This window comes from Neocloeon triangulifer, unplaced genomic scaffold (assembly GCF_031216515.1).
Source record: "Neocloeon triangulifer isolate White Clay Creek 2 clone unplaced genomic scaffold, ASM3121651v1 ptg000020l, whole genome shotgun sequence".
In the NCBI taxonomy this organism is placed as follows: domain Eukaryota; kingdom Metazoa; phylum Arthropoda; class Insecta; order Ephemeroptera; family Baetidae; genus Neocloeon; species Neocloeon triangulifer.
This window is the reverse complement of record NW_026775561.1, coordinates 1,540,451-1,567,995: the sequence shown is the minus strand read 5'-3', so window position 1 is coordinate 1,567,995 and position 27,545 is coordinate 1,540,451. Positions and strand designations below refer to the sequence as shown.

General features: G+C 38.2%; 4 protein-coding genes across 10 annotated transcripts in view; 1 reads left to right on the top strand and 3 right to left on the bottom strand.

The window, feature by feature from the left end:
- LOC132204043 (unconventional myosin-XV) overlaps positions 1–17,132 on the bottom strand; it is a 38,857-nt gene extending 21,725 nt beyond the window's left edge. For 4 of the 5 annotated variants that reach the window (XM_059632266.1, XM_059632268.1, XM_059632271.1 and 1 more), the window contains exons 1-17: positions 5,583–5,869; positions 4,897–4,985; positions 4,745–4,808; positions 4,187–4,296; positions 3,835–4,110; positions 3,534–3,780; positions 3,272–3,481; positions 3,017–3,208; positions 2,826–2,960; positions 2,436–2,723; positions 2,222–2,379; positions 1,918–2,166; positions 1,556–1,856; positions 969–1,128; positions 457–590; positions 223–396; positions 8–168 (exon numbers count right to left, since the gene is read on the bottom strand). In XM_059632266.1, the coding sequence (XP_059488249.1) occupies positions 8–168; positions 223–396; positions 457–590; positions 969–1,128; positions 1,556–1,856; positions 1,918–2,166; positions 2,222–2,379; positions 2,436–2,723; positions 2,826–2,960; positions 3,017–3,208; positions 3,272–3,481; positions 3,534–3,780; positions 3,835–4,110; positions 4,187–4,296; positions 4,745–4,808; positions 4,897–4,985; positions 5,583–5,861 (3,227 nt within the window). In that variant the 5' untranslated portion in view covers positions 5,862–5,869. Of the gene's footprint in view, positions 1–7; positions 169–222; positions 397–456; positions 591–968; positions 1,129–1,555; positions 1,857–1,917; positions 2,167–2,221; positions 2,380–2,435; positions 2,724–2,825; positions 2,961–3,016; positions 3,209–3,271; positions 3,482–3,533; positions 3,781–3,834; positions 4,111–4,186; positions 4,297–4,744; positions 4,809–4,896; positions 4,986–5,582; positions 5,870–6,742; positions 6,854–11,965; positions 12,057–16,900 lie in introns of those variants that run through there. The other variant, XM_059632270.1, reaches the window with a different exon arrangement.
- Positions 8,361–9,636, bottom strand: LOC132203955 (uncharacterized). Its single transcript, XM_059632134.1, has 3 exons — positions 9,558–9,636; positions 9,341–9,512; positions 8,361–8,881 (listed from the first exon to the last, which is right to left on the bottom strand). The coding sequence occupies exons 1-3, from the start codon at positions 9,570–9,572 to the stop codon at positions 8,361–8,363; spliced, it is 708 nt and encodes a 235-aa protein (XP_059488117.1). The 5' UTR covers positions 9,573–9,636.
- A 478-nt stretch (positions 17,133–17,610) lies between the features above and the next one.
- On the bottom strand, positions 17,611–24,023 carry LOC132204044 (uncharacterized). Of its 2 annotated transcripts, none has more exons than XM_059632272.1 (24): positions 23,657–24,023; positions 23,290–23,582; positions 23,139–23,230; positions 22,987–23,081; positions 22,880–22,932; positions 22,709–22,820; positions 22,530–22,650; positions 22,391–22,472; positions 22,270–22,320; positions 22,054–22,219; positions 21,665–21,992; positions 21,488–21,607; positions 21,300–21,437; positions 21,077–21,248; positions 20,453–20,846; positions 20,330–20,399; positions 20,116–20,280; positions 19,907–20,068; positions 19,680–19,857; positions 19,429–19,624; positions 19,054–19,371; positions 18,747–18,993; positions 18,314–18,661; positions 17,611–18,265 (listed from the first exon to the last, which is right to left on the bottom strand). In XM_059632272.1, exons 1-24 carry the CDS (start codon positions 23,809–23,811, stop codon positions 18,065–18,067), a joined length of 4,257 nt encoding a protein of 1,418 aa, XP_059488255.1. In that variant the 5' UTR covers positions 23,812–24,023; the 3' UTR covers positions 17,611–18,064. The 2 variants fall into 2 exon arrangements, with proteins under 2 accessions (XP_059488255.1, XP_059488256.1); XM_059632273.1 differs by having other exon boundaries at positions 22,054–22,195.
- Positions 24,024–24,276: 253 nt separating this feature from the next.
- On the top strand, positions 24,277–27,332 carry LOC132203983 (protein FRA10AC1 homolog). 2 transcript variants are annotated; one of them, XM_059632170.1, is made up of 5 exons: positions 24,277–24,382; positions 26,396–26,520; positions 26,579–26,747; positions 26,809–26,968; positions 27,020–27,332. In XM_059632170.1, the coding sequence occupies exons 2-5, from the start codon at positions 26,408–26,410 to the stop codon at positions 27,304–27,306; spliced, it is 729 nt and encodes a 242-aa protein (XP_059488153.1). In that variant the 5' UTR covers positions 24,277–24,382; positions 26,396–26,407; the 3' UTR covers positions 27,307–27,332. The 2 variants fall into 2 exon arrangements, with proteins under 2 accessions (XP_059488153.1, XP_059488152.1); XM_059632169.1 differs by lacking the exons at positions 26,809–26,968; positions 27,020–27,332 and having other exon boundaries at positions 24,289–25,828; positions 25,882–26,520; positions 26,579–26,603.
- The last annotated feature ends 213 nt before the right edge of the window (positions 27,333–27,545 follow it).

Sequence of the window (27,545 nt, the reverse complement as noted above, 5' to 3'; positions counted from 1 at the left end):
AAACTACTTCAACAAGTATTTATAGAATATCTTTGAGGGAGGAAAGCATGACAGGCAGTTGGCCATCAGCAACCATCCTCGTTCGTTGTTTGCTTCGTTTTCGTTTTTCCACGTTTGATTGCAAAGTTGGCAAAGAATTTCATCTCGCAGTTTGTCGCTGATTAAACCCTACGTAAAAAAATTTTGTAGTCCGACAAATTAGGGCAAAATTACACAATTTACCTTATTTACAATGTAATCTCCCAGAACCTGCTCTCTCTTGGGACTCAAATTATTGTCGTTCATGAACCTCAAAATAAGTTTGAAAATCGCCAATGAATCTTGATAGTCAATATCCTTGCTCTTTGCCAAGAAAGGAGTTTTAATTGGCTCTCTTTTCATGCCCCACACGTGAGACTAAAATAATGATTTAGTCAATTAATGAACCTTAAATAAAAAGTTAACTAATAATTATACCTTGAAATAAATATTGGTGAACTTTGTAAAGGCGTGGTGATCAATGTCATGGGGAAGGTAGAAACGGTCAGACCGACTTGGCAATGCGCCGACCACCTTTACTAGGTTGCGCTCCGAGTGGATCGGCTGCCAATCTACCAGAAGGAAACAGTAGTTTAAAAACGGGTGACTTATCATCAGGTCAATTAGCATTAAAACTGATAATGTTCACATTACAATATGGTCGAGGCAGTGCAAAAGTACTGTAGTTTTTACAAATTAAAATGGTTTACAAGTTTAAATCTATAATTTATTGTTAAAAAAAGAAACCTACTCAATCGAAAAAAAATTACAAAAATAAAAATTTTGAAATTTTGCGAAACATATTTTTTGCGTCAATAATTTTTGTTTTATAATTAAAATAAACTCCCAGTGGGACCTAACTGAGGAATTCAGCCGCTTCTCAAGTTGGCGTTTTAAACAATTTATTATGTTTTTTTGTTCAAACTACAACAGAACTAAAAATGACTCACCATCAAGTTTGCTGAAGATAAAGGCAAGTTCTGCCGGGATTTCAAGGTGAGTGACCCCTGCAACTGCCCTAGAACTCCGGTCTTGGTCTTCTTTTTGGGCCTTGTTCTTTGCCCTTTCACGGGCCATTTTTTCCACTTCGGCCCGTCTTTTCAACTCCACCTGCAGACAAAGCAGAATGTGCATGCGTGTTATTGTTATCACTTTAAGAAACTGAACGGACAGCAAGCAAAGCACGCAATAAAAAAAGAAACACGCGCATGGAGTGGAATACGTTACAATGACTAAAGACTGCTAGTGGAAGAAAATTTCTGGCAACAATAAGGATGTAATACTTGGCACGCTGCCTAATGGTTTACGAGTTTGAATAAATTGGCTCTCAACTCTTCTTGAGAATGTTAACCCATTTTTACAATTTTTGCAGGAACTAAAGAAACGCAAACAAAAATATTTTTAAAAAAGTACTAAATGGAATTAAGCTAGGTATTTCTTTTAATTTGGAAATAAGATAATTCTATCAAAATAACATTTTTTTCTTATTTGATTTTTGCATGCAATAGAAAAAATAAAACGGGGACAATTCTCTTACCTTTAGCTCGTTAAACCTCTTCCTCTCCTTCTTCATCCTGAAGTTTGCTTGCGCCTTCAAAGCTACGTTGCGTTTCACTCTGAAATTTCTTCTCGCTTTATAGGCACGGAAGGCAGTTTGCACAGTCACAGCAGCTTTCTTCTGCTGCTGGAACTTGCGTCTGGCAAGATAGGCTCTGACATTTTTCTGGATTTTCATCACAGCAGTGCCAAGGACGCGCGCACGTTCTTCTTCCAGCCGGCGCTCGAGGGTTTCACGTAGGAAAACTCTATGGGTGCCCAACTGATAGTTTTCTGGCTCCCTGTTTACACTGACATTTTATTTCTTGCCCTACTTTATTATGTGCAACACAAAAAACATACCTGTCAAGAATAACTCTGCAGACCTCACGAAGGGGAGTACCTTTCGGAAGGGCTGATGGGCTCAGCAGGTATCTGTATCGCTCGACAAACTGGCCAAACTTTAGTCGAACAGGATACCCTGTTTTCCTGATCCTTATTGTTTCCAGCATCCCAGTGTACCTCAACTGCTCTAGTACGGTTGGCATGTCAAATTTCATAGCAGCCTTCTCGTTGTTTGGTTTGATGCACCGAACGAACCAAGGGTTGCACCTGAAGCAAATGCAAAATTTTAAATTGTTTTGAGAACATCAATGCGAGTTCTTACTTTGACATCGAATCCAAAAGTTGCTGAAGTGAATCATGAAAACGAGCAGCAACAGTTGGTGTGCGGGGCTTCATTGTGACAAATCTACCATTTGCTTTGTTTAAAGTCTTGGTGGTTTCTTGATAATTTCTCAAAGACTGGAACATTTTGCTGACCATCTATGCAATTTTTTGTAAGAATAAAAAAATTAAAATTATTTCTTAAGTTCATTTACGGGAATTTTGCTGCCAATGAGAAGATCGACAACGTCTTGTCTGAGCGTATCTCTGTTCTTGTCTAAGAATCCTTCAACATTGTACCAGACCTGTCCAGCATAATGTCGAACTCCAAACTCCATACTTGACATCCTTGGTCTTGAGTAGAGTTCATTTAAGGCATGGTTGTAATGGCATTTTTCGAGGAAGGAAATGTCAGTGGCTTTAGGAAAGTTTGACTCGTCGTCCAGCAGGTGGAGTATTCCGACGGGTTTCTTAGCCACTAAATGGATTACAGGCAAATTGTCCTAACATATTATAGAGACATATTAATGAACTGTATCAGTAGTTATATTAATATGAATAAAAAATTTAAATGGGACAATTTAATAAAAATGAATTATTTATACCGTGTAAGTAATTGTTTGCCATTCAATTTTTTCTTTAGCATATTCCTGCTGTTCAAGCTTGAAGATGTGTTTGTTAAAATAAAACTGTAGATTCTCGTTCGCATAATTGATGCATAGTTGCTCAAAGCTGTTCTCCTGTAAATATATATATTTTAAAAATTGCAACTACTTATTGCTTCAAAAAGGTTTACCTTGAAATCCTCAAAGCCGAATATGTCCAAAATGGAAATTGCTGTTCTTTTCCCACCTTTGCAGACAATCTGGTTAATCCTGGCTACAAGCCAGGAGAACAGAGTACTGTACAAAGCCTTAGCAAATGCATCGCGTGCGTCCAGAGCCTGGTCAATACTCAGAGGAGTGAAAAGCCGCTCGTTGCGGGCCTCCTGCTCATCAGACACAGACAAATTATATTCAGAATAAAAATGCATATGTTTTATGATTCATACCGTGATTTTCATCGTGAGGGACCTCTTGATTCCATCAACATTGAGCTGAAGCAGATGGCCCGCCCAACGTATTTCAGCGTCGGAGCCAATTTCAACACCCTCTTGGCCATGTTTCAATTGCTTTCTATGAAAGTAGACGTTTCCCAAATGCAAAACGGATGACAGTATCCTAAAGATTGTGTCTTGCTCTTCAGAGTTCAGTCCCAAGACCTATTTCAATGAGTGTTAAAATTAATTTCCCTGATACTGCAGCGAAAATTACCTGCATGGCTGACAAAAGTGACTGGAAATCTTCTAGATCATTTTTTCCATCGATTTCACAGTTGCCACCTTGATTCAGATAGAAGTACTTTTCAGGAGTGAGAAGGCCGTACTTCTCTTTTTGCTCTGCATTCAGGCCTTTCAGCATTTCATAGAAAATGTGATAATTTCGTTCATCTTGCGCTTGAGTGACTATCCTCGACTTCTCTAACAAATACTCAGTTATCTTGGCACCTACTATCACACCTCTGAAAATTTTAACTATTAGTAAAAAAAAAATTGCTAGTTTTAGTTCATCGTACTGTTTAAAGTGAACATCAAGGTATTTGCCGAAACGGCTTGAATTGTCGTTTTTCACAGTCTTAGCATTGCCAAAGCTTTCGAGAAGTGGCGATGCCTCCAGAATTTGTTCGGTAATTAGATTGGACGTGGCTTTATTGACAGCAGCCAGATACTGCATCACCAGCTTGGTGCTCTCAGTTTTTCCAGAGCCACTCTCCCCAGATATGACAACCACTTGACTTTCAGAGTCTTTGCTCATTCTGCTGTACGCACAAGAGCCAACAGCAAACAAGTGTCTGAGAAACAATGAATTTTTAAATAAAATTAAATATTTTAATGCTAATAAATAGACGTGGTATAAAGGCCACTTACGGTGGTAGTGTGCCCATGATTTGTCCTTCGTATTTTTTAACCATGTCCAATCCGTAGATGTCAAACATTTTGTAAGGGTTCACAGCCACAAGGATGCTTCCAGTGTAGGTCTAAAATAATTGTTATTTCGATAATTATAAAAGACGAAAAAAAAACGATATTAATTAAAGCGCTGCATACCGATAGAATCTAACCAAAAAATTTGCATTCTCTATTATAGTATTTTGCGGAAGTTGAAAAAATCTTGCAATTGCAAAGAAGCTTGTTTTAAATAGGATCAATAAATTGGTATGAACAAGTAAATGTCCAGCTTTTCAAAAGGTATTGTATCAGGCTTAATGCAATACTTCAGTTGCAGTTAGAATTCCGTTGCTTCTCAGCTGGCGCATGCAGGCTCCAATTATAGCCATTGCGCTTTAAAATGAACGCACATTGAATATGTTTTGAAGTAACGCTTGTATGTATGAATGAGTTTAGGTCACGCCTTATGTTGTATAAGAACATCAGCGTATTAAATAACTGATCGGAATCCTTATTTTAATTAAACATATCACTCACGTAAATGAGTTCCTTGTCGTAACGAATTTTCAGGTTCCACAGCAACGAGGCCTCATTCAAGTCACTATTGATGCAAATTAAATATTTTTTAAACAGATAACTTAAATTTTTGGCAACTCAATTTAAATGTAGATGCATTGAGGTCTACTTACGATAGTTGAATCATGTCCTCCAAGCCCGTGAGGCCCAAATCCTGTCTCTTCTTCACCCCACTCATGCTGGTGAGGGTGAAAACTTGAGGCTGAAATTTTGAAATAAATGCGTGGTAATTTTCTAATGTAAGAGCGATTTGCGTTCTTTCTTAATGAAATTTTGCATCAAGAAATCAATTCTGTCTAGACGAGGTGCAAGCGAAACACGGAAAAGTGTTTTCAAAGGAACATGAATCCAGTTTTCAGAAAGACAATGGGAAAAAAATGAGGTGGTTCAGTCTGCGTTTGTCCTACTTGACTTGCGATAAAAAGTAAACTTGGTTAACTGAGAGTCTTCCTGGAATGTGTCCACTTTTGAGATGCAGTTGTCATTAGTTGTGGGTCAATAAAACAATGAAGACCGGATCTACTGCTCGCGTCTTGTCACTCACGACGGTGCACAGCGGCGTGCATAGATCGCAACATACAGAATTACGGTTGATGAAGAATAAGACAAAAATACTTTTAAACATTTTTTTTTCAAATCATAATATAGTAGAAAAAGTAAAACTAGATCCGGCTAAATTTTGATCAATCGCTAAAAAAAGAGCTATAAATGACTGAGTTGCTTTGGGACACGCAAAAAGAAAAAGAAAACATTAGTACAGATAAAAATGTCTTTGATGAAATAACATTACATAACTCACATTTTGTACAAGCACCCTGAGACTATACTCAGCAAGGCTACCAGGGCAACTATTACGCCGCCACCTGGACGGAAGATCATCTTGCTGGACAGTCTGGACGCCCCTGCTCAGGAGCATGAGCATGTTGGGCACATCCCGGACGCTGCAAGAGGCGAGCACCTTGTTTTTCGACGCATCACTCGGCTTGCCAGTGACTATCAATGACTTTTGTCCAGCGTCGTAGAAAGTGATGTTGTCCAGGTATCGACCTCGGTCGAGGGACGGCACCGAACCGTCCATCGCGCTTGGACACGCGGAAATAGTGCTTTGGTTTTTAATGCAGCGACAAGTTCGTAAAGACCGGCTCTCCCACCTTTGACTCTCGGCAGGGGCACTAAAATGCAGCAAGAGCCCCACATCCTTGAAGGCGGTCGATTAAGTGGATCATTGCTTTTGTTCAGACTCAATAAAATGCGGAAGGGCCAATATTTAAAACGTTAAATTTGCGATAAAAACTTTTGGAAACAAAGGCGAAAATTTGTAATGGAAAAGTAAATTTATTTTCTTTGTCAAGATCAGTTTCATTTGGGTTTATATTTGTGCTAAAAAAAGACAATTATTTAATGTAATTTGCATACTCAATCAATAAATCATAATTATATTAAAATTTATTTTTGATTATTAATCAAAAATAATAATTACTTGGATCAAATATCCCGACGGCGCTTTCGGTATAATCAACTACATCAGTGTAATTAAATAATATAACATTTTCCTATTGTAAATAAGAGTTCACTTCCTATACAGTCGTTAATTCTAATTCCTCAACTAAAACAAATTTACTTGAGCAAATTGGGTGGGGCGAATGTTGTTGGTTATCCAACCACAAAGTGCATGCAAGGAGCCGAGGCACGCGAGTGGAAATGAAATTAACGGTATGGCACACATATTTCCTGTTAATAGCTTAAATTATGACGCGCACTTCACGTGTTTCATAAAAGCTATCTTAAGAACAACAGGAGACAAAAACGCAACTTATGCAACTACCGACGGAAGAGTCGTAAAAGTAATTGCCTAAATTTAAAAATTTTGGTGATGAGCGAACTGGAGCATACATAATTGATGCAATAATATCTCAGATGCAAAATTTCATCAAAACAATAGTAAAATAACAAGCTCACCTTTCCAGCAATGACCGCTTGCACAGTGACCACTTGGCCGGCTCTGTGGTACTCGAGAACCTCGCCAGGCAGTACATATCCGATTCCTGGGTCAAACCACACAAGGTCGCCCTGTGGGACAAGAAAGTGAAATCATATTATTTCATTCAAGAGCAAATGCATGCTTAAATAAAAATAAACAAATTTTGAAGGTATTAAAAAAAACAATCTTAATTAAAAGTGTATAATTTTCAAAGGAATCTTTAAATAGCTGAAAAAATAAAGCAAAATAAATTTATTAATCAATCTTCCCTGGGACAGTTTAATTAGTATTTGGATAGGAAAATTGTATATAATATTGATAAGTAGCCACACACAAATTAATTAAATTCCACCACAACTTATATTTTGTTTTGCTACTAATTGTTGGGTTCCGATTAAATTACCTAAAAAATATCAATAAAACTGGTGTGGATTAAATGAAAATTTTTAAGCGCAGTAAAAGCACCTTGAGAGCTTTTCACTTATAATTGTGGCTTTATTGTAAAAGTTTTGCACGATTTCTTCTCTTTTTTTTTATTGACGCGAGAGAAAATTTCAGTCGTATCCTACGACAGAGAGGAATTTATTTCATTCCACAAGAATTGCACACTATGAAGAGAAAGAGCAAAACCGCATGGCATAGCGTTAGTTTTTAATTGGCTCAGCAGCCAGAACTTATAGGTGGATGGATGCCTTGTGAGCAGTAATCGGCATCACTCGCGAGGGCGCATCAGCCGTGACGCAATTTAATAATGCCTTTTTTTGAAGCAGCGATTCAGTGAAAAAATAATAATAATCGCGGTGCAGATTGGCTAAATATGCAAAATGAGCGATGCGCTTTGTGTATTAAGAATAAAGTATTGCACGTGTTCCTTTGAACAACAGCTGCTTCAATTTTCGCTTACACAATGCAATTCCTCTCTGGAAATTTTGCTCCAAAAACGGAAGACACAAATGTTAATAAAAGAAAATGAGTTATTCGCAAAAAATATCTCGCTGAAAATATTTGGCGACTAAATGAGTGCCCTGCAAGGTTAAAGTATGATATCAAGAGGAGCGTATTTAAAAAAATCATTTTCATTGTGTCTTTTTCTCACCAGCCACTTGGACCTGTGAGAATCGTGGCGCATGCAATGCGCGTTTGTGAAAATTCCACGGATGTGGCACATGCATTTACATTATTCTTGTGTTATCCACACACAAGCTTTGGTAAATTGTTTTTAAAATACTTTAAAATATTTCCGTCACGATGAGCGAGACCCTACAAAAACGCAGAATTTTTTTATTAAAGAGTATATTCACTATACGCCGATTTATTTTTTTAATCAAAATCTTAGAAAACTTAAACTCGATACGAAAATATAATGCCTGCTTAAATAATAAATAAATATTCAGTAAAGGAATATATTTTAAATTTATAAATAACTAAATATAATGTAAAGCGTATTCAACATTTCATCCAAACAAATTCGATTATTTTTCGTAGAATTTTTTTTTCGTTTCAACGATTTTTTTCCCTTTGTTTTTGATTAAATTCAAGAGGAAACATTATTGCCTGAAATAACGTCAACCTGTCAACAAACTTTTGAGCAATTTTTCACCCACACACCTTTTCAAAATGCAGCGGCGATTCATTTTCAGTGGAGCCCTCGCTGCTGCCCAAATCAGAAGTGTTGGGCTCATCGTGGATTCGTTCTGTGTGCCTCGGCACCAGCTGCAGCAGTCCGTGGCCTCTGCAGGGCGAGGCGGAGGCGGCCCGCCTCCGAGCCTCAAACCACTGCCACTCGTCCTCCAACCAACTGTCCAAAACGCTGTCCTGAGGACTGTCGAGTCGCGACAGTCTGCGAGCGGCTTCCCGTCGCTTGACGAACGCTCGAGGGCGGCGCGGAGGCGGCGAAGTGCCGCCGCCGACCTCCTCGAGCCGCCTCCGCTCCATGCTTCGGCGACAAAGGGCCTCCACAGACCGGGGCCGCACCAACGTGCGCCCTCGGGCTCTGCATGGTGGCAGAGGGGGTGGCACAGCCTCCTGAGGGAGGAAACTGGGCAGAGACACGGGCTCATCAGGGATGTCGAATGCCGTCAGAAAAGGGAAATTCCGCTCCAAACTCGGCGCGCGTGCTATTCAGGGTTGCACGAGGATTGAGTTTTGTTTAATTTCGTAAAACAAGAAATTAAATATAAATAAAGTTGCCGAAAACGTTTTTTTTTTAATACTTCTCTTGACTTAAAAAGCTCAACAATTTTAATGAAAAAACATTTTAATCTTTTTGCAAATAAATAAGCAAGTAAATTTTCAAATTTTGATTAAATATGAATTTTAGCGATTTTTAGAAATTCACTACGCAAATTTAAAATAGAATAGGCACTTTTTTTTTTTTTTAATTTGTCTATAAAAAGATCATGATTTTTAAACCGCTTGAAACTTATATTTGTGCAAATTAAGTTACCAAAATAAAATTTTTTTTTTTTTAAGAAATCTTAGCAAGTTAAATTGTTTATATGCAAATATTTATCAGAATTTAATTGGCAACTGATAAAAAAAAAAAAATATTGGTTTCTCCCCCGTGCGTCACAAACCTCTGGGTTCATAATTTTTCTTGAGCCTGCAGAAAGCCCATCCAAATTCCTCTAGTTCCAGCCAACGCTTCCTGAACTTGAATCCAAAGCCCGAAATTTCGACACTGGCCCTGCACTTTGACGGACTCCATTCGTAGACCCGCGAACACATGACTGCCAACAATAGGGGAAACTACCCGGAAACATCCTCAAAAAACACTCCCGCAAGCAAACACACCTCACCGAATTGCATCGCCACCGGCACTGTTTTCAAAAATGCACCATATCGCCAACTGTGCTTTACGCATCCTTGCAGCCTCACATGGTGGGAATTCGCTGAGAAAAAATTGGCCAACCAGTAGTCGCTGTTGGGTGCACTCACTCCTTTCTCACTTCCTCTCACACACACACACATCCTCACTGCTAATTAGTTTTTCCCTCCCAAACTCTTACAGAAATGAAAAATATAACAACTTAAATGTAGCTTATAATCATTTATTAAGACAATAATTGCGAGAAATTTCAAATAATTTAATTTTGAAGTATCGATTTAATTGACGTAAGATTTATAGTGTTTTAGTTCAAAATGTACCATAATATGAATGGAGAATAAATAAAGAAATTAATTGAAGTTTTTTTCTTTATAATAAAAAAACTTTGCCTTAATTGATTTAAATTATTTTCTATTGACTGATGACATTGTATTTTAAGCTGCTTTTGTGAGTAGAGTAATTAAAACAGAAAGCGTATTTCCTTTAAAATATTGGCAAGCGAATAAATTCAATCAAGCGTGTTAACTATCACCATTGTTTATTTGTGCTTAAATTTTACATTGTTTCGATGCAAATAAGTTTAGAAAAAATAATTTATTATTATAATAAACAACAAAAGTCATTTCTTACTTTCAGTTCAAACATTTATGTTGTTAATTTGTTATTCTGAACCACTTTGATTTATTTTGAAAAAATTAAAACATTTAGTTAGAATTTTGTGATGCATTCTCAAGCCAAATTTTAACATTTTGGTAAATTTTTACCAAAACCATTCATGGTGTTAAATTTTGTAAGTTCGATAAAAATGTATTTAAAAGATTTAACCGATTTCGCTTTTCAACTTTGCTAAAATAAAAATATTAAAAATAGTGTCGACTAATTTCATCCAGCATGAAAATTTAAATATTTATTATTGGCGTAAAAATATTTTTATTTACATGAGAAACGTGTCAGACACGAAGTTTTGGAGTTTTGGGAACAAGCGAGGCTCACAATGAATGGTTTCTACCGGCAAAAAATAATAATCACGAATTTAGAGAATTTAGACATGTGGAATTTTATTATATCCACTATTTACAGTAGAAAAGATGTGAATTCAGTGCCATTATAGTCTGAATAATGCAGGAAGCGGTGGTCCTTGAAAAGTTCATTCAAGGTTCCCACTGGACTCGAGTGAGCACCGAGCTTAGCGAGAATTAACAATAATTATAATTCGGACGTCGGACGCTATGATATAAAATTATAGCAGGGTGCAATCTGGCTGGGGTCATTGACTGGTTCTCAGGCGGTGCTCCTCAGGTGCACACGGAGCTCCATCTACCGACTGCGCTCATCGTCAGCAAAACAAAGCCGACTACCTGCGCTACCTGGCAGAAGGTATGAAAAAGGAAGCCACGTGACGGAATAAGCAAGAAGAACTTGGAAAACGGGTTCTCCAGCTCAAAATAGTTAATTTGTTGTTGGTCACCAGGCAAAGCACTAATAATTATATTGATACCATCGCGTTGGTCCTCCTTTCTTTATTCATTAATTTAAGGAAAAAAAATACGTTAAAGTTTTATTGAAGAATTTTTACGTAGACTTTGAAATAAAGTGTGCGGAGAAAAGAGTGAAATGCAACACACCCAAATTCAAGCACGCAAACGCTCCTTTCTCTTTTAGCCAAATTCACAATCAAGAAAGCAACGATTCCTTGCAAAATTAATTAGTCTGGGATGCTCCAAGGAAATTACTCGGCTAATGATTTAAATTATTGAATCTCTCTCATAGCGCTCAAACCAGAGAAGAGCACGTTTTTGCTCGTTGCTGCAACAAAAAATGTCTTTGCGACTTTTACCTCGACGGATTTTAAACAATTACTTTTAGCATTTCGACAATCATAGACTTCTTCCTGACTGAGACACTTTTCTTGCAAGACTTGCAGTTGCTCAACGACTTTTTATACATAATATTATAACGACCGCAGCTATAGCAATGAATTAAATCGCAAATGTCACCTGAACTGGTGAAATTTTATATCACAACGAGTGTCGCACGCATCAAGTAATCTTGTATCCACACCAGCATAATAAAATCCATATTTTCACGACTAACCTCAAAATGCGCCGCCATTCAGCCGGCGAAAAACGTGTAGCGTATGTGCGAGGCTAACCTGTTCGCACATGTAATAAATTTACTAAACGAATGCATGGGAAAATGCACCGCGGAGTGCAATTAAGTAAATTATTGCACTTCTGCCAGCGCTGCAATAAAATGTCCGTGTCTGTTTTATATTTATGTTTCCTTTTACTCTACAGACGCAAGTAAAAAAAAAAAAAAAATGAAGTTGTATTCACCCCAAGATTGATAAAAACGCACTTAAATAAAATCTTACCTTTTCAAACTCCAGCGGCTGTGCAGACGGCATTTTGGCAGATTTTCCGTGATCTCCGCTCAGCTCAACGACTGCTCCATCTCACTTTGTCCTGTGAACACGAAAAGCCAAATATTTTATTCGTTAATGAAGACGTTTTGTTTGAAAATAAGTTAGCTTCCTGCGCGGGATAATGCCATTGAAGCACAAAAGAAAAGAGCTAATCGCGCCTTAACGTAAACGCGTATTAAGTTTCTCTGTGAAAAGAAACGGCGCTGACCTAAATCCTTTCAACATCATCCGCTCAAACTGCTTGTCCATGTTCATGGAATTTGGGAAAACATTTTCCTTTTTTTTTAAACTCATGAAATGAAAATGTTGAGAGGTTGCGTGGTTTTGGGAAGATTCAGCATAGGGTCTGGAACGAAGAGGTTTTCGTTCGCAGCACCGACTAATTAATTAAGAATGTCAATGTGGCTGAGGGAGTGGCCGAGCCCTGCGGCCAGCCTGGCTGAGTGACCGACCGACCTGAGGCTGCAGACCTACACACACACTCTTGTGCATTCCCCTTCCTCTCATTTTCTAATCTCATCTCCTTCTGTGTTCCTTGCGCCATGGATGACCAACAAAAGTGAGCGAGTGATATTTTTAAAACTTCTCAAGTTCACGAATTTTGTGACTCACAGATACAGCTCACGTGACTTGAAAATTGAAAGAGCAGGTTGGATATCCAGTTAGCATCGTCTAATTTGCATTGCCTCAACTGACTGTACAAGAAAAGCGCATAACATCGAATTTCACGGTGCGCTCAAGAAATTGTTTAAAAGAGCACACAAAAATCTCCAAAGTATATTTCTTTGAGTCAATTTCCTTGAGCTTATTGTACTTTATTTTCTTTTTAGTGTATTCAAATTCAGATTTAAAGGGTATCATATTAATATATCCTGCTGAATTCATCAAAAATAAAAAATTTCAAAAAATATATACTTTGGTCATTAGAAACGTACTTTTATTTAATTTTTATAATCTATTTCTCAAAAATATTATTTTTTGTATAAATTTAAATGCAGTAAATAAGTAGATACATTTTTCCACTTCTAACTTTTAAATATTCTTAAAAATTTGTTAATTGTATTAAGTTATAATAGTTGTTGTTTATTTGTCCACATTGTTACAAATACATTTTTTCCATTTTTTACATTCAATTGTTGAAAACAAAAAATGTGTGTTTTTTTTTTGTAATTTTGTGTGTAGAATTGTGTTGTGTTTGCGTTGTTTTCCGTTTTAATTTTCAAGCTCAGTTTCTGAATTTCTCTCGTGGATAATTTTTTTACTGATTGTGAGATTTATCCTTTTTTTAATGAAGTGAGAATTATTTGGAGAGAGGCCAGATTATGTCCTGCTATAACATTATAAAGAGATTGATGATTGATTAATATATATAAAAAAAGTGGAAAACCGGTGACTTCCAGGACTTGTTTTTTCTATTCTTTTTGTTATTGTACATGTGCAAAAAGCGTTGATGTGCGCGATGCGAGTGTGAACTTTAATGGCAGCGTGCGATTTGGTCCGTGCCGCTCGCTAAAGTCGTGAATGTTTTATAATTTTTTCCCATCTCGAGGCACTTTTGCTTTTTTGAGCAAAGTGCAACGAGCATGATTGTAACGCCGTCTTGGTGGCCATTTGCAAGGCCGGAAATAACCTCTCAGTCTCGCCAATAATACATCTCAATTTTCGCACCGCAAGCCAAAAATCTTAGAAAAGAAAAATAATAGAAAAAGAAAATAATACAACGATTTGAAGAAATTTATTCCAGCCAATAACTCGGAGATTTTTAAAAGATTTGGAGGATGAACAACTCATTTTGCTTCAAGGTACAATAACGTTTTCATTTCTTCGCTATGCAAATCTGTGCCGCAGCTAGAAAAGCTTGAAATCGCCGATTAATTCCGCTCTGCCATCGACCTTTCCAGTTAACTCTTTCAGACAAAGAAAAGTCAGCTTGCTGTTCAAACTACGAATTCCACCATATAATATATTATATTGGGATTTTGGAAAAAAGAAGCCGCAAATCGTGTGGCCAGACGCAAAAATGAATGCAGTTAGGTTCGCATTGTAGTGTTTGCTTATTCATCGGTGAATGCTAAAAAGAGCTGGTGTTGAGCTGGCCACAAAGGAAGGATACCTTCAAAGGTATCCACGCGGCATTCCAAAGGTCCCGTTAGCACCATCATGCCCACCTATGTTCACTTAAGAGTGTACCTGACTGGCTGCTGCTGGCTCGTTAGCCTAACTCTCAGGGTGCACCTTTCTCGCGAGCAAGCGCGGACCTTTGCGGCAAGCACAATATGCGGACATATTGCAAAAGGCAAAAGCCGCAGTCGTCTTGGCTTACGCTTTGCACCGCACCGCACATGACACGATCAACACACACTGCTGTCATGATGTTCAATTTTAACACCGACAAGCCACGAAAAAAGCTTTGAATTGACCAAAATAATATGATCTTTACCAGCTTTTAATAAAAAAATCAATATTTTGTACTTAAAATATGCTTCAAATCCATGCGTAGTTTTAATAAATTATTTAAATATAAGTATTTTAATGGGAAAAGATTTTGTAGACAAAGTTTTCTACACAAACGACTTAATATAGTATTTATATTTCATTGTAAAAGTTTCAATTGGCTAATTTAAACAAGGTTTTTTAATTGAGCGGTCAGTTTTAAGGAAAAATAAATTAAATCCAATATTTTTTTGTTTTGTTAAAAAGCGATGAAAAATAATACAAAAATTGACAGTTCAAGATGCAGATTAAAGCAATAGTTTTAAAAAAATTATTAACCTCTCCCAATCTGTCTTTCTTAGCTCTGCTTATTGTTTATATTAATTATAGCAGTGCGTTTGCTCATGAAATAGGTTGGTACTTGAATTTGTATGCGCACTTTCATAAAACGAAACAAAACAAAATCATAATAAATAGCACGGCGCAGTCCCTTTCCCTTTATCATTCAATTAGTGAGTTTTCAAAAACCTGCAGTTTACTCATAAAGATAAAAATATTTAAGAAAATGATATTTAAAAAAAATTCTATTTGAATAATTAATATAACTTAGAGACAAAAATTTACCACGGTTAATTTCAGCGCATTTGAATTGGCTGCGGACTTGAGGAGATTCGTATGAATGAAAATATCAAATTATTTCCCTCGTCTGCCTCTCATTGTCAAACACATGTCACTGCACCTTTTATAACGTGCGCTATAATATATTTTTATATTTATATTCGCGTTCGAATGTGCACATTTCGCCGTCGGGCATACAATGGCGGTCCACTTTCTTCTCTCGCTCCTTCCATTCTTTCCACGCAGTCAAATTCCTGAGCAACTTGTTCCACCTCGCCATACATAAATAAACAAAATGAACATCTCCGGTCGGCAGAGGAGCGTCAAACAGATTTTTAATACGCGGCACTTTCTCCGGCCGAGCTCTTCTCATCTCCGGTCCAATCATACATGGCAGTTTATTTATTTTCATGCTCGCCTCGCCTCGCCTGCCACAGGAGAGAAACCTCAAAATTCAATTTCGGTCTCGACACTCTTTTCATCCTTGAATGGCCTCACCAAAATTTGTTATCTTTGTTGTTTTTATTTCGGCGCGCATACACAAACAACAAAAAACGCGACATGACCGACTACCACCGTAAAATATCTGCCACACACAAAAACGCGTTGACGACGAGGCGAGAAATAAAAAAATATAGACAAAAATCGAAGAATTGCGATAAAATTAAAAATATTCGTATTTGAAATGATCCTGTGATGTGCTCGCTCATATCTAGCAAAATGCAAAACGAATCGATCAAATTGGCGAGGAGATATTTATCATAAGCCGGACACATCTGATGGAACAGGTGTTACGATATAGGGCACGATACGCCTAAACTTTTGAAAGAGACAACATCAAAACAATGACATGTGAAACTGCTTCAGACATTTTCATGAACAATAGTGATTAATCAAATAAATTTTTAATTTTATGCAAGAACTTTTAGTGCTTTTCCCACAAATTTTCATCGTTTGATTTATTTTTTGGTCTGAAAATTTATCCGCCCGATGATGAAAATTTTCATTGGCACGCGTTATTAAAATCCAATGCGAGGAATTTGTTTGGCTCAATTTGCTATATAATATATTAATTGTTGATTTTTTCCAAGAACGGCATCATCTTATTTCAGCATTAAATTAAAAAAAAACTTAATATATTGCAGTATTTTTGTAATCAGTACAAATCTAATCCGAGAAAAACTTGAATTGCAATTTTATTAAATTAAACAGTAAATATATGGAGCCATAATTTTCTAATTTTCATTACTCCATCATTATTTAAGGTGCGCCGATATTAAATTTCCTGAACATAAAATTATTTAATTATTTCCTTATGCAAGATAATATTATTTACTACACTTCTTATTAGTTACTTTTACTCGAAAGCCTAAAATAAAACTACTGTAAAAAATTGCATTTTTACATTGTAAATAAAATTTAAATTATATATTTTGCAAGAAAAATATTTTCCAAGAAACGGCGTGGCTGGGGTTCGTGCCACATTTTATATCCCCTTAATTTGTAACGAACGAAAAATCCCTCAGGGCAAAAAACGTCCCGTGTATTGGGTGGCCCCATGGATGTAAAAATCACCACCACAAAAACAACCCCTAAGCAGCATTTTCTTGGTGACGTCGTGGTGATGTCGCACAATAAACAAATTTCTCTCGATTTAAAATTATGGTCTTTGCTTATAAATATGTAAAAAATCGCATATGATTTATGTCTGGCAAGAAAATATATATATATTTTTTTTTTAAAGTGGCATTTCGTACCTGCGCCTCGCGCTTGAGTTGGGCGTGATCTAATTATATGAAGGCGATTTGAAATTTCACCCCGGATGATACTCACCCAGCTCATGTTCAGGCAACTCGCAAGTCGGAGAATGTGATGACAGCGTTTTCTTGAGATCACTCCGCGTTCACACACATCACTCGCGCAACCGAGCGAATTCCGCCACACCGTCGCACAGTGACCAAAATCCTGAGCAAAATCGGCCGTAGGTCCGTGTTATGGCTGGCGTGTACAAAATCGAGACAGGTACAGGCGCGAGCAGGCACCAACAGGCAGGTACCTGTGCTGTGGTTGCGGTCCAAGCTGGTGCTGCGGACCGTCGGTGGTTTCTGAAATTGGTTAGTTCGCTGCGCTGCCGCTTCACCTTTTACCAGGGTAAGAATCGCGCTGCTCGCCAGAGTGAGCTTTCCGAAGGTATTTTTGCCTCGGGGAAATCACGAAGGCGCAGTATCAAATTCCACCAGCTGATGGCGCAGGTGCATCTTTTATAATGCAGAATGGGAGATGATAATGGATCAGGGAATCTGAGCATGAGCTGCTCATGAGCAAGGTTTGAGCAAATTTTGCTTATGAGCAGCGTTCAGCAAGGGTATATTGAGCATGAGCATATGCAAGTGAGCTTGCTCATGAGCAGACAAAGTTGAGCACCCAAAAAAGTGAGCATGCTCGTGAGCAACACTAGTTGAGCAGATGAAAATGCTCATGCCCAGAAACCCTGTAATGGATTAATTCACAACGATAAGTACAACAGAGGAAAATAAAGGGAAATTATATTAAATATTTTTTATTTTCTAATTATCTTTTCAAATTGCTTAAAGAGGTACACGATTGATATTAATATAAAACTGATGTAATTCGCACATCGATATATTATCAAAATATTTCAGATTTCTTTCACGTTACATTCCCCATGTGCGTTAAAACAGTTATCACAAATTAACATCTATGTCAACGACATTTAAAGCTTCAACAAAATCTAGAAATATTAAATTAAGTATTATATAGTTGCTTCCAAAGCTTTGAAGTGTAGCAAAGATCAAGTTTTGATAATTTTACCGAATTTTACCACAACTAACATACATTGATAGAATGCTTACTGGTGATATTCAATAGTGCCAGGCAGAGTAAAGCAAAAATTTGAATTAACAAGCTTAGCTACTGAAGAAGTAAATAAAATTTATCCGCTGACTCGATTATGAGGCGGTTTGGCGTTTTTGTGAATCAATGATTGTCAGTCAATCCTTGGAGTTGCACAATGATGCTTTTGTCGTACCCTTCGACCTTTATTTTCAGGGTGCTGGACACATCTCTGGCTATAGTGGGTCTGAAGTAGAGCCTGACGTACACATGCCACTTGGCAGGAATCACTAATGAGCAGTTATCGGTAATCCAAAACGGCTCTCCTGGTGGGATGATGCAGACCTTTAAAAAAAAGTTAGGCAAACTGTGCATTTGGAAAATGAGAAATACATTTTTGTCCAAACTAGAACGATTGAAAATTGTGAGGGTGACGGTCGACTCGTGTCCTTTGGGCGTATATGGGAAAACGACAGTCTTCGTATCAGTGTAAACCTCCGAGGACTTTTCATCGTCAGAGTGCGCAGACAAAATAGAGTGCCATGAATTGCCACTTCCTGATCCAGAAGAGGAAGATGACGATGATGAATAGTTGGAGTGGGCAGGTGATGGTGGAGGAACTGAAGAAGAGCAGCTGGCAAACGACGGCTCCAGAGGTTTGCGAGCCGCTATGACCATTCTATGCCGTGGCTTGGGAAGAACCCGAACACGCACAGACACTCGATCATTTTTGGAATACACCTTAAAAGAAATTTTAATTCTTAAGTTTTGTTCATAAAGTTTCAGCGATTTGGAATCTTGAATTAATTTAAAATGTAATACTTACAACCACTTCTTTGTCAACAATCATCTGCAGATGCGCATCGTGGTTGAATGCAATGAATATTATTGCCGTTTTGTACGCTGCCAAGCAAGGGTGTGTTGGAGTTGCTTCCAGGCCCTCGTCACATACCACTTCTAGGCTGAGAGGCTTCTCTGTGAAATTTGTTGCTTGGATAGCTGCTTTGAAGTTGTTCTCCATTTGCAAAGTCACTTCTTTCTGATCCAAGTCCCATTCTCGTTTGTACATGTCCCTATAATTGGAGAAAATTAAATTATTGAAGATATTTTTGTTTTTCATTTTTTGGCCAGACCTGTTGAACATTTGATTCATGTCCGTTTCATTAGCTGTTTTATCCATTATGCTGACGAACGATTCGATGGTGTCGAGCTCAGGCAAAGCTCTCCCTGCACCTGTACCTTCAGCTCTTAGTTCAACATTGATCACTTCCAGATCCTTGGTCAAGAAAGATGCACTTGCGCCTGAAAAGTCTCTGAGCTGCTCTAAATTTGATTCACTGACACATTTTTCTTCTCCATTTAAAATAGTAGAGACTAGGCTGTTCATTCCTGCGCCATTTTCACTTTTCAAGAAATTGATCAGATCTTTGCTGCTTAAGGTTGGGAGCACTCTGTAATTGTTAAATACATTCAATGAAACCGATTTTGAAAAATTCCCATTTTCTAACTTTCTAAGGCGCCTCCTGGTAACTTCATTAATGGTTGATATGTGCAATGCAGCCAATGTTTTCACCTCACTAGAGGGGGTACGGCTCATTACAGAACGGACACCACTGAGCTTGACTGACACATCTACACTTTCTTTAGGTGGCACAAACAATACGTCGGGATTGCATGTTAAGGACATATTTTCAGTGACGGGTACTGGAATTAAAGAGGGTGGAAATTAAGTTATAAATGAACAGGACGTTAATATTACTGGACAATGATCCTGTGATTTTGACAAATGCAGGAATCGTTCCGTCATTGTAGAGAGTGAGATTGCCGACAATTGCATCTCCGAAGTCGGGTTTCAAAGTAATCCATTTGTTTCCCAAGGATGTTGAAACTTGTCGAAGTATTATTTTGCTGTGTCCCCCAAATCCAGACAGAGGTATCTGTAATGAACTACGTTACAAAATATAGCCGCATCTCAAAATTGCATACAATCTTATGAAGGAAATTTGGTGACGACTTTGGCAACATAGCAATCTCCGCACAAGCAGGGCCTAATCTTGTAGGGCTGAACATGACGGTGAGGTTTTTCTTTTGCTGAGGCCCAAAATGAATTTCAAGTTCAGATGTCACTTCATCAGTATCACTCAAAATCTGAAATGTGTGTTTAATAAGTCATCAAACACAAAACAATAGAATACTTTAAATGGCAATTCACTGTAATCCCCAACAGTTCGGAATCCTACGGTAATTTCCGAGGAGCCTACATTCTGAAATCCCAAAGTTTGTTTGGATGTATCACCAGGCCGAGTAGAGCCCCATGCCACATGAGGCCTGGTAGTCCTCAATGGTAGACGATCTTTGGCCTTTTAGTACAATTAAAACATTTGTTTGCAGCAAAAAGTTTTTTGTTACCACTTGAACTTTGCACTCCAAAGTGACAACATGATCAGCAGCAAGATTATCATACATGAGGTGCAGGTCACTAAAAACATTTTCAGTTGAAGACAATTTTGATTTTGTTGTTGTCAGACTTACCAAATGAAGTTAGCAGCATTGTCGATGTCTGGAACCCATGTTATGAATAAATGCTTATCCTCTCCAGGTAACAATAGCATTTCTGATGGTTCAACATGAATGGATTTCTCCTCTTGAGTATTTCTTTGGAATCTGCAGTAAGGTACAATTTGCAAGCTAAGAGGTACCACACCAGCGTTCTTGACTGCCAATTCTTGAGACACTCCAGGGATAAGAGTCAAGGTGTTGCTGGTTACTAGTAGTTGTGTCAGTCCTACACGCCCAATAATTGGGCATTTCGCCAACAACTTTTGAGGGTGTGATGAAATTTCATGTGCTCCCTCATGCTCGGAGGTTTCAATTTTTAGCGTGGCTTCAATTTTAGCAGTAGTCCCACTAACGTCAAGGTTATCACCTTAACAATAAAGTGAAGTTCTCAGAAATGTATCAATTACAATTAAAAGAGGCTGAGTATAAATTGACTTTGTGTGGGTTGCATAATATATGATTAACTTATTTTTACTTGAAATCGTTACTCGAAACCCATTATAAAAATTGTATTAAACAACCCAAAAAAATGGGTAACATCCCTTGTACATGACCCACAATAATTGAACACTGAAAAATAAAATTTATAATAATTACCTGTGACGGAGCTCAAATTTGGTGAGAAAAACACAATTCCAATGTTGACACTTGTAGCATTCTTTCTATCGTGAGTTCCAGGCAGAGAAAATGCCATGCAAGCCGAGAGCCTCACTTCACCTCCCCTTTCCTCGGGGGGTACCATCAATAAATATGAATTCTCTTCAGCATCCTAAAATTTTCACTTTACAGACAAAGTAACATTTTTAACCTCAGCACACACCTGATCAATGGAGATGCAAATTGGAATATCATCCGGGCTGAGATTGATAATTTCAAAGAACGATGTAGCTTTTGTATCCTCAGCATGCAAGCCAAAGTCAATTCCATCTTTGTAAGGTGTTTTTAGATAAATTTGAGGCTAATTTATAAAAGTCAGTGTAAAATTCAAGAAAGCGATTTTGTATTTACGTCAACAAGAACTTTTAAGGGAGGAGCAACAACTGAGCTCCTTTTCTTGCTCCTTATGTCCATCGTCTGAACACCAACATTAACTTCAATTTCCCCAGGTTGATGGAAAATTATTGTTCCCTTAAGTTTGAATAAATTATAATTGCAACAGAAGTTGATAAAAATTCACTAATATACCTGCAATGTTGCTTTTCTCTTTGACAGGAGCATAACAGGTTGTGACTGGTTGGTGACAGAATAAGCTCCATTATCTGCAAGGTCTACTAGTTCACATTGCAATGTGTCGCTACCCTCATTGACCACTGTGACTGACAAGTTGCAGGCGTGAGCCACTACTTTTTGCCCTCGAATTTTTGTATCAAGGCAGACAAGGTGCCCAGTTCCTCTGATGCTTCGAACAGTTGAAGGTTTGGATGCTGCTACCACCTTGGACTGAGGACGGGGCAAGCGCGAACCTGCCTTCTTGGGTGTCAGGGGCGCTTCTCCTCTGATGTTACGAGGAGATCTAAAAGAAAAATTAATCCTAGAAATGTTGGTACAAAATAAAAGAAAAAAGAATAAATCACCTTAGATTGGCTTCATCACTTTTGTTTGCCAGATAAAGCAACTCCCTCACAACTGTGTCACTCCCTTTCCTGTCATCCATGAGATTAGCAATAGTCGAAATACTCAATGCTTCAATGTCAGGTACCAAAGTGTGATCCAAATCTGAAATATTTTGAATATCTCCATCTTTCCCCAGAGTTTAATGAAAAATTGAAATAAAATAAGAAAAATATTACTTTGCGTATCATCCAATGTTATTGTGTTTTTTCTTGTGTTCTCTGTCAAGTCTGAAATCCCAAAAAATATCAGTATTGGAAGCATAGACCAAATGTGAATTTAAGCTTGCATAAAATTTACCAATTGTTTCTTTAAATCCTTGAATGTATTCTGGTTTAGGTCCTCGTGGAAGGGCAGTGGCTACTTGCGAGCAAAAACTTTCCTGCAAGAAATTTAGAAGTCAATATTGTCAATTTAGATGAACAAATATATTGTATACATCGCTATCGAGACTTTGGCTAAGCTCTTTCAAGTCTGATGACTTCAGCTGGAAATATTGGCCAATGGTGAGCCTTTTCCCATCTAGCTGAGCTCGTTTTTCAGGGCTAACCCAAGATTTCCTAAAGGTGACATTAAGAAGATGTAAATAGAAAAAATAGTAAAATTCATCGAATTTACCTGGCATCTCCAGATGGTGATGCAAAAGTAAGGCTGGGATCTGTTTGACGCACACCAAGTGTTTGGAATTCCTCTTCCGCCTTTTTGAACATTTCACGCACAACTGATGATTCTATATAATATAATTTAAAAATTGATAAAACTTTCAACACAAAATAAATATTAAGTGACCTGCTGGTTTGAAGTCAATGTTATCAAGGAAAGTGTTTGGCAGACTGGTTGGCCTGAAAGTAAATTTGTTAGAACATTGCTTTCTTATGCAGGAATTTCAAACTGACCTAAAGGAATCGCACTTTTGAGAAGATGTGAGGAAATTGCTTAGATCAAAGCTGGAGTTTGATTCCAGACATGTATCTCTAGCACTATTTTGAATCTGGAAAATATCCAATATTTAATAATTTTTTCCTGGTTATCGTTCTTCAAATCAAACCTTTTCAGGTGAGTGGTTTTTATTTGACTTTGCATCTACTTCATCGCCAACAAATCTATGGCTGCCAGCTGTATCAAACGGAGAAATCATCTCTGTAAATATTTGAATTGCATGTAAAAATGTTACTAATTTATTAACTAAAGTAGCTAACCTGATTGCCTCAGAATTCCCAGAGAAGACAGATCCTGATACCCTTGATAATGTGAGCCAGGTGAATTAAGGCTGAATTTGTGGACAGCGTTTTCATTTACTGAGTCAGCATCATCCGCAACATCGTTCATGGGCAGAACGCATTTATTTATGCTCCCTAAAATTTTGTCCAAATGCGACGCCGACTTACGATAATGAGCTCTTGGTTCAGTTTGGGTAAAGGAAGCTAGTTCTCTTGACACTGTGTTGGCACGGTAAGGCGAGTTGATTTCTGAGATGTCGGTCTCGTTGAGGCTAAAGAAATATTGTTGCCGTAATTTAAGTTCCACCAAGAATTTGCAAAGAAATGTGCATTCAGATTTTCTCACCCAAGTCCAGCATGGCTGATGGCACGTGGTCGGAGTGCAGTTGAGGTCAAAATGTTAAGCTTCAAACGATTCAGGGAATTTTTGTTCAGGTCTGATTGTTTTGCTGGCGTATGCATTCCATCCTTGTTAGGACTTGTTGAGGCTCTCAACGCCATTTCGAGCAGAAAATATCGTTCCAAACCTTCTTGAACACATGTAAAGAATTGCGATCTGTGCTGGGTAGAAAAGACGTGCGTTCTGAATAATTTTCGTCGAAAAATTCGGCTGGCTTGCCTTCACAGATAAAGGAAAATCACAATAAAAACAAACTTTTTTTGATTCAGTGTTTTTCCCGCAATCAAAAGCTACATTTCAGCTGGCCGCTGGCCTGGAAAAAGAAACACCAACTTGACAAAACTTCAAAACCCTCATGAATTTGTTAATTGCATTGTATTTCATTATTTGTAAAAAGTGAAACTTTATTTCATTTTTGTTTTAGGAAACTCAAAAATTAATTGAAATGTCTAATTTCAGTTATGATTCATGCGTTAGAAAATTATATTCCTTTTACTCCAGCGGCAATAAAAATTCTTGCTTACCCCAAAAGTTGGCTGCAATGTTAGTTTTTTCGAGCACGCGCACTTGCACCTGGCCTGGCACCACGGAAACACGAGCCATCAAAAATCGAACGAAAACAACAAACAAAATACAGCAGAAGCCAGTGGAAGCAATTTTAACCTTAATCAGGTTAGCACTTTTCTCCATTTTTCAGTGAAAATTTTGAGCATGACAAGCACCGCCGCAATCAACCAGAAGGAATACCTCAAGCGATATTTATCGAAAGGTAGAAAAGATGGAAAGAAGAAGCGCAAGAAGACGAAGATCTCAACAACTGGTTGTGGTCTCAACATTGTAGATGATAATTTGGAAACTGTGACTATTGAGGAAGACGATGATGCTGACCTTTATGAGCTTGCAGAGAACGCTCCTCAGGTCGCTGGGGTGTTTGATGACCGACCGATCCACATTCAACAGGCGCAAGACAAACTTTTTGGAGCAAAGTGGAGAGCTTTGGAAGCCGACGAAGAGATTCAGAAGACTGTGCCGGATCAATCCTCGGCACGGAAGAACAGGGGCACAGATTCTGACCTTTCTCCTAAACGAGTTACCAAAGAAAAGTCCAGTGACGATGACGTGTCTCCACCTAGGAAAACATCTAAAAGAGACAAGTCCCCAAGTAGAAAGGAAAATGCTAGCCGAAGAAGAAGTTCCTCGCCAATGAGTGGTAGGCTGGATTCTAGGGGAAAAGAAAGGCGTAATTTTAGAGAAAAGAGGTCAGCTTCGCCAAAAAGTAGAAGGCGTTTAAGTTCTGATTCCGAGTCCTCAGGAAATGAAAGGAGGCGGCCTCCCCCTCAGAGACAAAACCGATCCAGATCACCGAAAAGAGTTAAAGGCAGAAGAGGTGACTCCTCGCAGAGATCCAGGAAAATGTCCCCAGCAGGTAGAAAGCGAAGATCGTCCTCACCGAGGAGAAGAGAAAGGCTGAACAGACCGTCCAGATTTCATAAAGATCGAGACTCGGACTCTGACATTTCACCACCTAGAGAAACAGGTCAGAGAAATAAGTTGAGAGATAAAAGAACAAAATCCCACTCGCCTCAACGTCGTCAAAGCGATTCAAGTTCAAGAGCTCCTAGAAATGAAAGAAGCAGCAAAGAGCCTCGTCGAAGATCACCTGTTGCAAAAACCAGCAGTAGAAGATGTCAGAATAGCTCCGACTCTGATTTGTCTCCCCCCAGACATTCCAAAGTGTCAAAAAAAGCAGATACATTGCCCAGACAAAGACCGATGGACTCAGATTCAGACCTCTCACCTCCTCGAGTTAAAAAGGAGCCACTAAGCCCCTCCGAAAGAAGTCGTCAGACTTCAAAGCCGCCTTCAGTGGTAATTAAACAAGAGCCGGTTGACAGCCAGAATGCAAGAAATAAAACCTTGGAAGGTAAAACGGCTGGTCTGCAAGATGCCAAGACTTTGAAAGCAGAGATGGAACTGTATCGAAAAAAGGAGCAAGAGCAATACAAGAAATTGTCAGATCAAGTGTCCGGACGAGGCGCCCAAGCAGTTTTCCGTGATAGACGTACCGGACGAAAGAGGAATCTAGAACAGGAGGAGGAAGAAAGTGAAATAGAAAAGGTAAAATCTTAAATTGTACTGGCTTTTCTTTTAGTAACAGTTTTTTAATGCAGGAGGCCGAACGGAAACGCAAAGAAGAATTTGACAGAATTGGTCGTGGTGTCGTTCAGGAAGAGAAACGAGCGCAAGCTCTGCAAGAAACTCTTCATGAAATGTCAAAGCCAGTGGCGCGCTATGCAGGTGACGAAGATCTTGAACGTCATTTGAAAGCTCAAGAGCGAGACGGAGACCCAATGTTGGATTACTTGCGTGCAAAACGCATCAAAGAGAACCCAGGTGAAAACAAACCAGCGTACAAAGGACCAGATGGGCCTCCAAACCGCTTCAATATTGTGCCTGGACACCGCTGGGATGGGGTGGACAGGTCAAATGGCTATGAGAAAAAACTGTTCATCAGTAGAAACGCAAAAGAAGCTCAACAAGAGGAGGCCTACAAGTGGAGTGTGGCCGATATGTAGATTTGAAGAAGCTCTATGTTACTTTAAGAGGATTTTAGACTATTTATATTTTATATTCTGAAAATTTAGCATTTGCAAATCACAGTAAATGAGACTTTGTCTCGTGCAGGGGCAACAAGCAATGCTTAGAAATGCAAACTACTTCAGACTCAATCCATACGAGAGGCACAAACTGCTCATCAACGAGTACCTTCTCACTAATCCCGGTGCCCACAAACTCCTTAAAAGAAACAAGTATGTTTTCATGATGGATGTACTAAGTAATTTTTATAACTGAAATTAATTGTTACAGCTCCAAAGACAAACGTGATTTGGACGTCATCAAAGAAAATCATCGCTTTCTTTGGTCTGATGAAGAAGGTGAAGGTCAAACCTGGGGCGAAAAGCTGGCAAAGAAATACTATGACAAGCTTTTCAAGGAGTACTGCATTTGCGATCTCAGCAGGTACAAGGAAAACAAGGTATAGATAATTATATTCTTGTATTCCCAATATGTAATTAATAAATCTGAAATAATTACAGGTTGCACTGAGATGGCGCATAGAGCAGGAAGTTGTTGTCGGAAAGGGACAATTTGAATGTGGAAACAAAGTCTGTGAACAGAAAGACCAGTTGACTTCTTGGGAAGTAAATTTTGCTTACAAAGAGCATGGAGAAAAGAAAAATGCTCTGGTGAAATTACGTAAGTTTAATTAAAAAAATATAATTATGCAATATAAACACATTTTTGCAGGTTTATGCCTTCCTTGTTCTAAGAAATTGAATTACTACCACAAGAAAAAAGAAGTGAAACCAGCAAGGAAGAGAAAGTCGTCGGCAGAGGGTGTAAGTGAGGAGGAGGAATCTAAGAAAAGGAAGAGTGAAGCAAGTACAGCTGCGGAGGGCTCTAGCAAAGAGATTGTACCAAATAAGTCTGCAGATATAGATGAATCACAATTGTGGAAGAAAACAGAAAATCCAGCCCTTGTCAAATCAAGAGAGACAGAGTTCCAGGAATACTTTGATGATCTTTTTATGTAAACTGCTAAATTTTCAGAATATGAAAAATATAAATATTTTTGGAAAAATTCAAATGCTTTTTTTTGTAGAGACCTCAGCCACGCTTAGGCGGCGACTGGCTTTGACTGAGCCGTCAAGTTTCTAATCGGCGGCTTGTTTTTTATTGCGGTGGCAGGCGCGGCTGACACAATTTTTTTTGTTAATTTTTTTTCCTTTGAAATGATTTTTTACATTGATAAAAGGATTTTTTTTATATTCTC

Coding starts and splice junctions, on each gene's coding strand:
- LOC132204044 (XM_059632272.1), bottom strand. CDS start 23,811: ATGGCGTTGAGAGCCTCAACAAGTCCTAACAAGGATGGAATGCATACG. Junction 21,993..22,053: donor AGTGATGAAGCCAATCTAAG/GTGATTTATTCT, acceptor TTTTTCTTTTAG/ATCTCCTCGTAACATCAGAG. Junction 18,266..18,313: donor GTTCTAGTTTGGACAAAAAT/GTATTTCTCATT, acceptor TTTTTTTTAAAG/GTCTGCATCATCCCACCAGG.
- LOC132203983 (XM_059632169.1), top strand. CDS start 24,422: ATGACAAGCACCGCCGCAATCAACCAGAAGGAATACCTCAAGCGATAT. Junction 25,829..25,881: donor AAGAAAGTGAAATAGAAAAG/GTAAAATCTTAA, acceptor TTTTTAATGCAG/GAGGCCGAACGGAAACGCAA.
- LOC132203955 (XM_059632134.1), bottom strand. Junction 8,882..9,340: donor GAAAAATTATGAACCCAGAG/GTTTGTGACGCA, acceptor AACCCTGAATAG/CACGCGCGCCGAGTTTGGAG.